Raw genomic sequence first — 15,219 nt, 5'->3', positions numbered from 1 at the left:
ATTGGAGGGAGATAAATGGCATCTCGTTTCTTGCAAAGGATTCAGTCTACAATCCCTTGCTTTTCTTCAGTTATGTGTCCTTTCTTTCCAAAATACGGCATGTCCAGCCGTTGTAACTGTGTTTACTTTGAACTGTTGCCAAAAGCAACTGAACCTGAAGTTCAAAGAAGCAGGAGAATAGCCGCCTTTCCTTCAGACAAGAACGAACTGACTCTCCTTTGGCAGTCACAGTAATCTTTACCAGACGATGCCACAACAAAGTCAGGGCTTCTCCTACACTTTCAAGAGCCCATGCCAACTGTACATGTTTAAAAGGGCTTCTACGGGGGGGAGGGGGAGGAATGGGAATCATTGAGATTTTAAGAGGCCATATAATGGGGCAAACCACCATGTTAAATCGCAGCAAAAAATGTTTTGAAAGATTTTGGCTGTGCACAGTATGTATAATCAGCTTTTCTCCTTGACCGGTGAACCCCTAGATTTGTTGGTACTATAGTTTCCAGAATTCCTGGATAGTCAAAGGCAAAGAATTGTTCAAGCCAGAGTCCTAAAGAAAACCTGGAAGGCACTGCAGAGAAAGGCAACATTCAAAACGAAACACAATAAGGGCAAAGAGATGAAGACAGAGAGGAGAATGCAACATCAAGAAAATATATTCCATGGCAGAATTCTGTAAATAAAAACACCAAGGGTTGGTTATTTGCCCTCTGCCTATCGCTGTCTGTAAACTGCTTCCTCTTAGCTTTCCTCTCCTTCCCGTTGCATGAGCGAGCACTTCACTAGCAAGATAAACAAGTCAGGAATAAATAACGCCAGAGACAATTTCAGCTGGTTCTGGAAGACTTCAAAGAAAGCCACAGGACATGTACCATTCCACATTTTGCTTTTAAATTCTGCAGAGGAAGGAGGACCACTTGTGGCTTTCTTCAAGGCCTTTGGTTGTAGAAGAGCAATCAAAGTTCTATACAGGTAATCCTCAACTTACAACCTTTCGTTTAGCGACTGTTTGAAGTTACGACGACACAGAAAAAAGTGACTTGTGACCGCTTTTCACACTTAACGACTGTTGCAGCAGCCCCACGGTCCCGTGATCAAAATTTGGATGCATGGCAACTGTTTCTTATTTATGATGGTTGCAGGGTCCTGCTGTCATGTGATCTCCTTTTGCAAACTTCTGACAAGCAAAGTCAATGGGGAAGCCAGATTCACCTAACAAACTGTGTTACTAATTTAACAACCGCAATGATTCACTTAACAACTGTGGCAAGAAAGACTGTAAAATGGGACAAAAATCACTTAACAACAGAAATCCTGGGGTCAATTGTGGTCGTAAGTCGAAGACTACCTGTATAGGTAGCTATGGAGGACAGCACAATGAAGATTAAGTGGGAAAGGTGTCCCAACGAAAACATATGGAAGTGAAGCGACACTATTGCTTTGACTGACTTGGTTTCCAACCCTGAGAAAGTACATTGTGACTGGATAAGTAATGCTGAAACACCCTTCCCCAGCTGACACTGTTCAGATATTCTGGATTGTGGTTCTCAATATCCCAGGCTGGCTTGACCACTCTAGAAGGCACCAGTTTGTATTTGGATGCTTCATGTCCTGACAACAGAGAGATGCTGATGAGGCAAGGAGAGAAGCAACCTAGAACTAAGGAGAAATTTTCTGACCGTTAGAACAATTAATCAGTGGAACAACCTGCCTCCAGAAGCTGTGAATGCTCCAACACTGGAAGTTTTTAAGAAGAGACTGGACAGCCATTTGTCTGAAATGGTATAGGGTTTCCTGCCTTAGCAGGGGGTTGGACTAGATGACCTCCAAGGTCCCTTCCAACTTATTCTTATTATTCTTATTCTTATTATTCTTATTATTCTTATTCTTATTATTATTATTTGGTAATAAATACTGGATATGAATAGATTCCCATTTATTTGCCTCTCTGGAGTTCCTTTTCTCCATAAATTTCACAACGTGAACTGTGTGCACATGGGACACACTGATTCAAACAATGGCTATCTTGGCTCTTCGTTTGTACCACAGGGAAAGCTTGAAGCACAGGTTTCTCCACTCCAGCCCATTAACTATTGCAAAACAATGGTCTCGCCTGATATAACTTCCAGGAGTAGCATGAGCTTCAGGCCATCTCGGAAATCTTCTTCTATGTTCTCAATCTGGGTGCCAGCCTTCCGGAGGTGAGAGTTACACCATGCTGTAAATGTCTGGAAAGAGATAAAATGAGAAGAAAAGGGTTTAATTCTTCTCCGAAGAGAATTTGTAAGGTCACCGAAAAAAATCCATAGTATTGCAAAAACACTGCTGCTATGTGATTTACTGAATTAATGTCAGAGTTTAATCGGATTTATTAGTTCTTCATGTTCTATTTCCTTAGTGTACAAAAGCCCAGGAGATAATAATACAAGCTGGAGGGGGGGTGGGGGGAAGCTAATTTTGCATGTCTGGCAAAGTCCTTGCAAAGAATGACTCTAGAGTTCATTCACCATTTTCTCTGAATGGGTCCCCAGTGATTGGAGCAAGCTTTTTTTATTCTCACATAAGGATTCCTGCCTTTACAGTTTCCACCTCAATCACAGAATCCACTCATTCCCCCAGAATTATACCAGGGTTATTTTAAGATAAGGTTGCCAAATCCAAGAAAGCCTCCAATGCCAGGTAAATCTCAGTTTTGCGGGAATGGTACTTTCTTTCTTTTTTTTTTTACTAGACTACAAAGATCCACCATCCAGAGCCATGTGCTTGAGTAGGCTGGCAGAGCCAAAGAAATCTAAAATACTGATTGCTATTCGTTGTAACTATGCAAACTGAATAGACTTTAGTACTCTTGGCTATCCTCCAAACATTTTTTCATCTCAGCAGCATAATCTGGGGAGGCAGACAAGGAGAATTGTGCTACTGTTGCTAATGTTCACAGGTAGGAGTCAAAAACCTTTGCTAATCATTGTAAATCCCGAATTAGGTTTGTCAGTAGATTAAACTCAAATCAATTGTTGAATAAGAAAAGTCAGCCTGCAGGTAGTTAGTTTCCCCCCACCAACTTTCTTGATGACTGACCTAAAAAAAAATACATGGATCTGCTGTTTTAAACTTTAAAAACAAACAAACAAACAAACAAACCATAAAGCTCTCAGGCCTCCAGTCCAATCTTTGCACATTATCAACTAAATCCTTCATTAGTGGCTGTCAAATGTAATATATGGAGTGCAGCTAGGTAATTTGTTTAGCTCCCACGTGTAGTTCTTTAGCAAATGCTTTTATTTGAGTTTTCAATCATTGTTTTCTGAGTTTACAGGTTTATGACACTTCTAAGAGGAGATACAATTGAAAAAAAGAGTTTTTTTTTTTACTTTTACATCACCTTAGGGAACCACTATTTTTCCTATAACTGCTAATTTGGGCAAAGTGTTGCTGCCCTATAATTTCTATTGGGGACCAGTCTAAAATTGCTTTGATGTGTCACTTCCAGAATATGTCTATTTTTGTGAAATTTCTATCCCGTATTTTCTGTGTCCATTAACATTTTCAGACTGAGGGCCCTCTAGGACAATTCACCACAGCCAATTCTCCACAGTCAGCTTGGCATGGCCAACTCACCACAACCAACTCGCCACAGGACAATTCACCACACCCAACTCACCACGGGACAACTTGCTGCAGGAAAAAAGTTACACAATATCAAAGAAATGGTAGAATTAAAAAAAAATTAAATAATTAAATAAAATTGTTGAATTGTCCTGCAGTGAGTTGTCTCATGGCATGTTGGCCACAGTGAGTTGACCATGGCGAGTTGATAGTGAGTTGGCTACGGCAAGTTGGCCAGTGTTGTGATTCAGGGTCAGCCTGTGGGTTTGGCAGTTGGGTCGGACGACTCAGAGGAGGAGGAGGGGGGTGTTGAAGAGCTTGCTGAGGGGATTGGACAGCTTGATGAGAGCCCCCAGCAAGGCCCCTCTCATCTGGTCACAATGCAGACCCAGCTGTGTGAGCCTGACAGCATGGATGAAGGTGACCCACAGCTGGCCCTGTACAAGGACGCCCGACGCAGGAGGCAGTCAGTCAGGAGTAAACAGAGGAAGGCAATGGGGCACCTCGGAAGGAGGCACAGAGAGGCCACACCCTGAACTGTATTTAAGGGGAATGTGTGGGAGGGCTGGTTTGCTGAAGGCAACTGCTTGGATTGTTCCTGCTTCTTAGCTCGTGTTTTATGGTTGGTGTCTTGTCTTGCTCTGTTTTATGTGAATAAATTTGCCAGGCGTAATTCCAGCCTCTTGCCGTTTGTAAAGGGGTTGTCCCTGCCTTTTCTGCAGGACCAGTAGCAGGCTGGTACAGAACAGCCAGTTCCTAGATATCTCAGGGGCAGTATTAATCAAAAACAACGTATCTTCCATGTTTTAAACCATGAAATACTTTAAATATTTTAAAGATGGTTTTACACCTACAGAACATACATGTATGAATAAATAAATTGTTGTCCACCTTATTTCAGCGAAGTGCACAACTGACTACAAACAAAACAATGTTTTCATGGTTACTGAAACTTGAGTGAACATTTTCTTTTGATAGGTCATATTCATTTCAGATTTTAATGCATGATTTAAATTAAGGTTATCACAATGCATAAATCATTTTATACTAAATATGATACATAAATGTCTTATTTACTCATCATTCAACCAGTTTAGAACAGGGTGGACTGAAAAGCCACGTTGAACATAATTTCACTTATGGACTTCACACTATTAATTCCTGCTGCAGATGCTAACCTTTATCACATAAAACTATAACAAAAGTGTGTTCTCTCTCTCTCTCCTCTCTCTCTCTCACACATAAAACTGTTCTTGCTACAAATACAAGAACCATGCCAATTGTAAAAGCTTCTTTTATATCAGCCAAATGATGCATGACCAACTGGAAAGAGCACTTAACAGTTTTTAAAATGAAATGGCAAATTGCCATTAAATGACCATTCAACTGGCCACAGGCAATATTATGAAATTTATTGCAGCAAGCCACTACATTAAGCTTAGCTTCTCATTTATAACACGTTGTCATCAGTCAGGCAGTCCTGTCTCTGCCAATTTAATCCCACTAGAAAGTTTTTCCTATCTGTGGGGTCAACCAGCAGTCCATCTATGTTCAATGTATTTCTAGAATGATAGTTCCTGGGGCTGCCAATTCATAAAACTCTGTGCAACAATTTTATCTTGTCATCCAGAAGTGATGGGAAAACACAGGATGCTTACAAATTGAAGACAACGATCCCTGAACCACCATAAAATGGTGAAAATGAGGAAGAGTGATTGCTTGACAAAAGCCCGAATAAATAGCATCTAAAGAGCAAGACACACTTTTCTATTCAGTACTGCCATTCCGTATGTTTCTTTTTAGGCCTCTTGTGGGTCATATGAAGAAATGGAAAAGCTATCACTTTCAAAGAAGTTGATTGCTGAAGCTAATAAATTTCATTCACACCTTCTTCTTTCCCCTTCCTTTTGCCATAGAGAACCATTTCACAACCGACATGGGAAGATCTCAGCATCCAGAATTAACCACAGCAAAGACATTCAGGAAATCCACATATCATTCTAGAGCAGGGGTGTCAAACTCAATTTCATTGAGGGCCGCATCAGCATTGTGGTTGCCCTCAAGGGGCCGGGTGGGTATGGCCAGGGTGGGCGTGGCCTACTGGGTGGGCATGGCCAGCTCTACATCGTTCGCATCAAGGTTGCTTATGGGGGCCTGGGCAGGAGTGGGACAGATCTGAGGGTCTCTGGCAGGAGGAGGGTCTCTGGGCCAGGGCCAAGGCAGTGGGGGCTGTTCCCTCACTGTTTCCAAGATGACTTTGCGGGCCACATGAAACCACTTTGCGGGCCTGATCTGGCCCCCGGGCCTTGTGTTTGACATGTCTGTTCTAGAGGATGACTGAGCCGGTCTAGGCTGCCATATAAATTTAAACACACACACACATGCACATATACATACACATACACATTTCTTTCAAAAAAGAAATTGAAATTTTATCAATGGGTAAGAAATTCTGCCTGGCTGAAATACTGTCTGCAAATCTCCTTTTCACTGTCCGAATCCAATTTTAATCTGGCTTAAAACATCAAGCTCTCAATAGCTTTTAATTTTTGTTTCAACAGCTCTAAATCATAACTATTTGAACTAGGAAGAGTAGGAAACCAGTACGTGTTGCCATGTTACTATGGAAGTGAAGTTATCTGTGTATGTGCAAATCAGGAAAACTCGCTGAAAGATGCCAAACTTACATCCTTTAAAAACATCATTGACAAAGAAAGGTGACAAGGCATATATAATCATCTGTATTTCCTGAGAATCTTGGAAATACTGAGGATTTTTCCAGAAAAAATAACAACTCTTGGATTGAGACATGAAACAGAGTAACTTTAGAGTAGTCACTCTTGGCCAATCTAACCCATCCAACAGTATCTTTTTTTTTTAAATCCCATTTATATCCCGCCCTTCTCCGAAGACTCAGGGCGGCTTACAATTTAAAGCACAAATCAATGTGCTTAGCAATCTTAATAGAAGGATTGCTTTTTTCTGTTTTCCACGTTGGTGAATTTCATCACTTGAGAGCACAGAAAAAAACAGATTGTTTTGCTTGGGGTCATCATTCATTACTCCTTGACTAAGCTAAAATTTAACCCAACATCCAGTTATATCCAGAATGCCTATTCAGTTTTCTTGATTCACAATTTTTATTTTGAAACATATGGATTTCCTTTATTGAACAGCCATTTGTGGCTCTTTTTAAAAAAAACAATTCTAAATAAATAAATAAAATTTTTAAATAAACCTGTCTCTGCACCTTTGCAGGAAAAGGTTTTAGCATGTTAGGCTTCCAGGCAATGGAGTTCAAAAGACAGGTTTATTTAGCGGTGGTTGTGCAATGATTAGAATGCAGTATTGCAGGCTAACTCTGCCTACTGCCAGGTGCTCGATCCTGACCGGCTCAAGGTTGACTCAGCCTTCCATCCCTCCAAGGTCAGTAAAATGAGGAGCCAGCTTGTTGGGGGCAATATGCTGACTCTGTAAACCTCTTAAAAGAGTGCTACAAGAGCACTATGAAGCAGTATATAAGTCTAGGCGCTAATAAGACCATCAAACCCAGCAACAGATTTAAGGAAGTGTGAAAAGCCCATTAGGGAGACAGTGGCAGGTACAGGACAGTTCACATGTTTCTGTATAATCTTCCCATTCGTTTCCTTAATGACCAAACAAGCTCCTGTTTCAGACTTTCATCTATCCACTTGATTAACATTGTGTGGAAGCCATGGGGGCTAGCAGTATCCATACAGTCTTAGACTAATGCAGTGATGGCAAACACCGTTTTAGAGACCGAGTGCCCCAAACCCGCCCCGCCCGCTGGGTCACCCACCGCTTCCACGGCCCACTGCAGATCGCCCAGACAGCCCAGCAGCACCATGGCAGCTATGCCTTCTGCCTGCGCCCCGCAGCAGTATCTGTGTGCGACAGAGTGCAAAGGCAGACTTGTCCCTACTGCCCGGCTGCCATATCCTTGGCTGTGCTGTTCTGTGTGGGCCACACCCGGGGGTGACTCCTCCGGGGGGTAGGGCTGATGCTGAGGTGGGGGCCATGGGGGGAGACGGAGCTGGGGCGACGGTGTGCGTGCCCACAGAGAGGGCTCTGCGTGCTATATCTGGCACGTCTGCTATAGGTTTGCCACCACTGGACTAATGTATCAGTGGCATGTCTGCAGGGGAAAAGCTCCCAACTTCAACTTATATTAAAAGCCCCCACCAGCACACCAAATGTGTCCTCAGAGGGTGACTATTGCCTTAAGATACTGTTGGATGGGTTAGGCAGAGGTTGGAGGTAACACAGAACCTTGCTTTATCTTAAAAGGAGACAAACTGGTGGTTTAAACTGCAGCACTTGAATATCTCCTGCAAATGGTCTGCCATAAACTTTACTGAATCTGGTGCTAGATGTGCTAGGAATGAAGTTCACAGAAATCCTTCCATATTAATTGGGAATTCTGAAAATGGCAGTTCTAAAACAATTGAAGATTTCCCTTTCCACATGAAATTGAGGAGGTTGGATTCCTGGATTCAAAAAGATTTATTTATTATATAATGTATGCTCCTGTATGTTTCCAAGCAACAGTGTTCTTTGCCTACCACAAAGCATCCAACTCTCCCTCATCCCCAGATTAATTTTTCCAAAGGTAAATTAATTCTTAAACCAAACTCTGGGTGGCTTACAATCAAAAATAAAACACTATAAATTAGGTCTATGAGCATTATTTATATTATTCATTGGTAGTTCTGCACATGAAATTACGCAGTTCATTACAGTATTTATAGAAATTCAATAGTGAATCCTATTTCTAAATGGTTAAACATCACTAGCATTTCTCAGCCACTGTTGAAGCATATATAAAAACAGAAGACATAGGATCTCATAAAGCCTACCTGAGTATCAAAGGTAGCAGAGAAACCTGTTAATAGAGAATATGCTTCATGGGACCCAATGACTGCTTTTTTATATCTGTAACACAGAAGGAGATGGGGCAGCTTTAATCCTCTGCTCCCATTCCAATCCATGGGGATGGGCCTGAACTTTAATCCTGAATTCTGAAACATGCCTGAACTCAGCATCTAATGATACTGAAGGGAAAAATACTATTGGCATACATTTACAACTACCAGAAAAAAAATATTGGAATGAAACAGAATCTGATAAGATTGCTTTGTACAGTGTCAGCCTTTTTTCCTTTCTTCATCCATGAGTTCCAAGCTCATCCATTTGAAATGAGACCCAAGACATCTATAGAACTTGGCCAAACTCTATAGCTATATACAAAGGAGCTACCCTTCACTATGGCAACTACAGGTCTCACAAGTCCTGCAATTACTTTCATCTAATTTTCACTGTATTTTACTGGCTTGGAACATTATTGCTTTGAAGCCATTGTTTATCTCAGTTGGGTATTCAAGGCAGAGGTTTTGCAATTGTATAAAGGGTCACTAATATTTCACTCCATCTATCTAAGTCCAACAGGAATTAAGTGCAAAGTAAGTGTCTCCTTGAGGCCCCACAAGTTATACTGAGATCACTGCCAATCCATTCTTTCGGTAGCTCTTTTAAAAAGTAAGTCTTCCCTCTTACAATGTTCTAGATAGAAAGCATTGGCAGATGTATGCCACAGTCAAGTTGACAAAATCTTAACTGTTCTAACCTCAGAAGAAAAGTATTCTGCTACAATGTGTTTATTATGACTGGTATGTAACAGTGAAGGAACTAATGAAGAGAGCAAACACTTACAGGCTGGAAACATGGAACTTTCAGCAGCAAAAATGCATCCAGTAATTCATCTTAGGAGATCAGAGAAATCTTAGCAAAATGTTGGCATCAACTTTCCTCCCATTTTGTAAGATCAGCCACATCACAGCTCTCTGACATTGCTAAAGTCAGTAGAGTATCTAACACTGCAGGAGAAATCCTTCAGTTCCTTTTAAAGCTGCTTTGGCCCATAAGGACCTAGTCAATTCCCATTTTCTTTTTCCACATTAATCCAATATCCTTTAGGTTGGTATTGCTCAAGGGAGGGTCAGTAGATAATTCTATCAAAACATAAAACACTAACTTTGATCTTATCTCCTGTGATAGCTTGCCAAGGTCCTGCATCTGGTAGGAGAACTCATAGCCATCAATGAAATGATTTGTGCATTTAATGTGTTATATTTATAATACCACATCTCAGAACATGTTTCCCATCCCCACAGGCTTTTCCTTACAAAATAGCAGTGATTGATTTAAACTAGAGGTTTCCCAACAACTTTGCCCAAAAAACCCTTGGTTGAGATTACATTTGTATTCAGCAGATTTCCTTAAACTGAAGTAAGATTTTCTCATAAATCTGTTCCTTTACTGAACTTCATGGGCTGCTAGACATGTCTCTGATAGACATTTACAGAGAGCAGAAGGAATCCACTCTAGGTTAACAGTTTCAGATTTCATGTCACTGCTCCTAATTCTAACACTGTATACAATACCATGATTTAGTTGCCTAAATAGTTGAAATGAACACCCACCCACATGTGTGTGTGGGGGGGAGAGGCAAGAAACATCTAAAGAAGGGTTGTCAAACTCCCAGCCCGCACCCACCCTATTGCCAGCAATGGAGAAAAAGCTCCGTGACGTCGCACGATGTTACATGATGTCGCGGGTTTGACATATCTGATCTAAAGTGTCATGACCTTCTCATACAAATTATGTAATTTCTATTAATTACCCAATGATGTCACAATGCACATGATATCATCCATTGGATGCCTATCACTCTCACCATTAATAACCATGGACTTCCTGACCGGAAGTCCAAAAAAAAGACTTCATAACTTAGAAACCCATAACAAGTTGATGCACCTTTCAAAATAGAGTGCCTACCATGCTATGACATGAATATTTTGAATAATAAATAAAATCATGATATATAATTAAAATGTAGGGATTACTGTCATTGTTCTCTAAGAACCGCAGTACATTTTTCACTAAATAACATGACAAGTTTTGAAACTATTACTGAAGCACTAACTACCGTAGAAAGAGACATATTGAAATTATAATTCACTTGAGCCCTTAAGTGTTGCTTGCAATCTAAATGTCGAAGCTGCAATCACACAGAAGCTGCAATCACACAAATACCAGAATATTTAAAAAGCCGAACAAGCACTTTGGTCTCCTTACTGCTTTCAAAGTGACATTCCAGTTTTAAATGACCTTTGCATCTGTTCTTTCAGTCTCTCTTTATGGCCTTAATGCCTTCTCTCCATTACAAACAATCCTTCCTTTCTCCTATTAGACCCAGATTCCTACTATTTAATCTAAGGTACCATATTTAAGGAAGTAACTTAATAATCAAGGGAAAATGGTGATTAAAGGCCAATTCCACAACTGTTGACTCAAGACAACTTATAAGAAAAACACTAATTGCTGAAAAGCAGATTTGGGCTAGTTATTTTAAAACTCATCTTTAAAAACAAACCATGAGGTTCACACACACACACACACACACAAGAGAGAGAGAGAGAGAGAGAGAGAGAGAGAGAGAGAGAGAGAGAGAGAGAGAGAGAGAGAGAGAGAGAAAGAAATATTAAGCCATAATTGCAAGCATTGACATCCACTGAGGTTGTCTGTAAAGTTAAAGTCCAGGACCACAAGAATGAAATCTTGTCCTTTTTACATGCATTTTATGATGAATATAAAAGGAAATAGGACTGCAATCATGTGTCTCAATTGCCCTCTTGACTTTGTTGACCCTTTGTTCACACTGAATGTCCCTGCTTGCAAGCATGATGTTGCTTTGACCTACAATTGCTGTTATTTTTAACTACGGTAATCCTGGACTTAAAACAGCTCATTTAGTGAAAGTTGCAACGGCATTGAAAAAGTAACTTATGTCCATTTTTCACACTTATGACCACTTCAGTATCTCCATAATTATGTGATCGAAATTCAGATGCTTGGCAACTGACTCATATTTATGACGGCTGCAGTGTTCCAAGGTCATGTGATCACTTTTTGCCACCTTTTGACAAGCAAAGTCAATGGGGAAGGCACTGAACAACCATGTTACTAATTTAACCACTACAAGGATTCACTTAACAATTCTGGCAAGAAAGTTTTTAAAATGGGGCAAAACTGACTTAACAAATGTCTCACTTAGCAACATAAATTTTGGGCTTAATTGTGGTCATAAATCAAGGACTACCTGTATTTCCTTGCAGTGTAACTGGACTATAGTTCCAGTTCCATGAAATAAACATCCAAGAACTTTAGTTAATAACATCTATTAACAGAAAAGTTATCTACGTGTTCAAAACAGGGACCTGTATAAAAGCAAGGTAAGGTAATCAAACTTTTGCCCCTTGCTGTTTGCATGTAGAAATCTAGAAGCTTGTCTTTTTTTTAATTGACAGCTGTTTGCTATTTTGATCACTGTTATTCCAGTCAGACTGAGAAGTATGTATGTATGTATGTATTTATTTATTTATTATTTGGATTTATATACCGCCCCACTCCCGAAGGACTCGGGGCGGTGTACAGGGCAATTAAAACACAATATACAACACAATATACAAAAATTAAAATAAATTAAACCAAGTAGCCCTAAACAATAAAACACGTTCTAAAATTTAAAATTTAAAATCTAAAACCCCAGTCCCTCAGTCTAGGCCGGCAAGTTCAAATAGCCAAGTCTTCAGGTCACGGCGAAAAGAGCGAAAGTCGGGAGCCATCCGGAGCTCAACAGGAAGCTGGTTCCAGAGGGCAGGCGCGCCCACAGAGAATGCTCTCCCCCTGGGGGCCGCCAGTCAACATTCCCTGACCGACGGCACCCTGAGGAGGCCCTCTCTGTGGGAGCGCACAGGACGATGGGAAGCAAAAGCTTCTCCCGAAAAAAGCTACTCCTGAAAATAATCTGGGCCCATGCCATTTAGGGCTTTATAGGTCATCACCAGCACCTTGAATCTCAGTAATTTGCATATCTAATATTGCAGTGCTCTGAATCTCTCTCAGAAGATGAGCTTTTCTTTGGAAAATGAAATCTATCTTTGGTCAGCAAAGTACCAATACACTTTCTCATTCAGAGTGAGCAGGTCTTGCTTTATTTTTGCAAGTTCTACATGTCACTTAAGACAGTTGTGAAAATAACTTTTATAGAATTATGTTTAATTGGGCTGAAAAAATCAGGAGACTACAAATCAGTAGCTAAGAAAAACAATAAATCAATTAATAAATCTGCTACCATCCACTGGTTAGTTGTTTGGATTCTTGCGGTCTGTATTTGTTAGCTCTAACTTTATACTATTTTCACCAGAGTCAGCATAGACAACATATGAGTATTTGGGATTTACGGTAATATTTAGAAACAGATAGGGGTCTTTCTGTGATTCATCTATATTTTGTAAAAAATTTTAACCAATAACTAACTTCCATATAAATGAAAGTTGATAATCTTCTTCCCTTTTTAAATTATGTAATATTTATACATTTCTAAATACCTTTTGACAGATTAAATACTAACATTCGTTATGGAATGACATTTCTTGTGTTATAATCCATTGTGCAGTATAATTTATTTCAGCATTCAAAATATCTGAAACTTATCTTATCTTGCAAAATATATTTGTTTCAAAAATACTTTATTAACTTTGAGCTCTATATATTGTGCTTGTATGTGTGTTTTCTATTCTCCCTCTAAGTTTTTTTCCACCCAAATAAACCTTCTATTTTTTATTCTGCAGTTGCCCAATGGTATTCAAGTTACGGTATATCTGTAGCTCAGGGTTGAGCTAGATGCTCTCTGAGCTTGGCTGTTTGCTTGCAGATGTTTTACTACACAACTAGCTAGCATCATCAATGTGAATGAGTGTGACAAACCTCTGAAATGTTTACAAACAAATAACAAAAGCTCAGAAAGCACCAAAAACATGTTTTTACTAATAGTGGCAATGCCCTATTACAGGAAGATATACAAAACCAATCTATTCTGATTTCTCATTGAGTGATTTCTATGAAAATAATCTATTAACAAATGGAATTTGAATCTCAAGGAAGAAAATAGTAGCATTGGGCAAAAAACAAATTGTCATATTCAGGTATTATGGTAAGCCACAACAGTAAAAAACAACAACAACCCTAATTTATTCATGAATCATTATGGTTAGGCTTTGCCAATAGCCATAATATCTTGACAGCATCTTTGTGTATACTTAATCTTTGTGTGTACACCAGTAACTCTGGCATAGTTCTCTCCTAATAAGCAGAGATTAAGGGGAAAAAGAATTGTGGCTTGTTAGTAGAAAAATAAGGTAGAGTTCCATATTTCCATTTAACACCAATGCTAATAAGTCATGGTGTACACCAAACTGTTTTACAGTGTACACCAAACTGTTTGGCATAACGTCCAACCACAGCCTGTGATAAATGTGGCATATATTGCTTCCTGCAACATACTGTTCCACATAGCTATCTTATTTTAAGGCCAGCCATAATATTCATTGCTGCCTACAGCAGAGAACTGCTTTTGTGTAGTTGCTAAGAGACCCTTTTGTCCAATGTTTGATCCAAACATTGCTTAGGAGGTAACACTACCTCCTAAGCAGCAGCCAGAAGCTATTGCAGCAACAAACTAGGTACTCACTGCCTATCAATCCTCAAAACTGGAGTTAAATGCTACTTAACATATTGCCATAATTAAAGACTGGCTGAGCTAGTATTCTAACCTCTGGAATAGTATTTTCTCCTTACATTAAAAGGGCAAGGAAACTATACATTACAGTTACTGCAACGTTTAACAATGAACCATAGGACATTTACGTCAATAAACATGACCTACTTCACAACTGTACAAATTCATCAAATTGGGGAGGGGGGATGCATAAAACACTGATCTACTATAGCAGACATGTCAAACTCGCAACATCATGTGATGTCACAGGACGTATCGGAACTTTTCCCCCATTGCCGGCAATGGGGTGGGCGCGGTTTCCTTGTGACACGTCTCATCCGCAGGCCAGCAGTTTTACACCCCTGTACATGACCACGGAGACGTCCTCAGACAAGCGCTGGCTCTTCGGCTTTGAAATGGAGATGAGCACCGGCCCCTAGAGTCGGAAACGACTAGCACGCATGTGCGGGGGAACCTTTACCTTTTTACTATAGTGTTTGCAAAACTATCAGGATTGGAATTCACATCCTATCCAACTGGAAGGTGATGGGGTCAGGAAAGGGGTTGTTAATTATCTCTTCTACAAAGCTTGGCTACTCTGATATTCACTTGTTTTTGCAATCAATTCTGAAAGCATGCTTTTCAGACAGACATTATATGCAGGGCAAAGGCCATTTCTTTTTCAAGTTACTTGGGTTTTTTAAAATTAACAGAAATACAGGTTTTACTTTGGAACAGTATTACTGTATAACTCAACATGACGGAGAAAGGACACATTATGTAAAAATAAGATTTTTGTGGAATTCTTATTTGCTTATTTTCACAACCTAACAACACTGATGAGAACATGTCACATGACTCATAAAGTTTCAATACAAAGATCACCTTTTTGTACTTAATTGACACAAGTACATTAAGTCATGGGATTTGCACTGTGATGTCAAGATGCACGTTGGGTCATTTGTTCCTTTCCCTGT

General features: G+C 39.9%; 1 protein-coding gene across 3 annotated transcripts in view; it reads right to left on the bottom strand.

Annotated features, from left to right (window-relative positions):
- ACTN1 (actinin alpha 1) overlaps window positions 1-15,219 on the bottom strand; it is a 129,306-nt gene that overhangs the window by 62,050 nt on the left and 52,037 nt on the right. For all 3 annotated transcript variants that reach the window (XM_083349163.1, XM_083349161.1, XM_083349164.1), the window contains exon 2: window positions 2,111-2,225. In XM_083349163.1, the coding sequence (XP_083205289.1) occupies window positions 2,111-2,225 (115 nt within the window). The remainder of the gene's footprint in view (window positions 1-2,110; window positions 2,226-15,219) is intronic.

This window comes from Vipera ursinii (genome assembly GCF_947247035.1).
Source record: "Vipera ursinii genome assembly, chromosome: 1".
Taxonomy (NCBI): domain Eukaryota; kingdom Metazoa; phylum Chordata; class Lepidosauria; order Squamata; family Viperidae; genus Vipera; species Vipera ursinii.
This window is presented reverse-complemented; position numbering and strand designations above follow the sequence as displayed.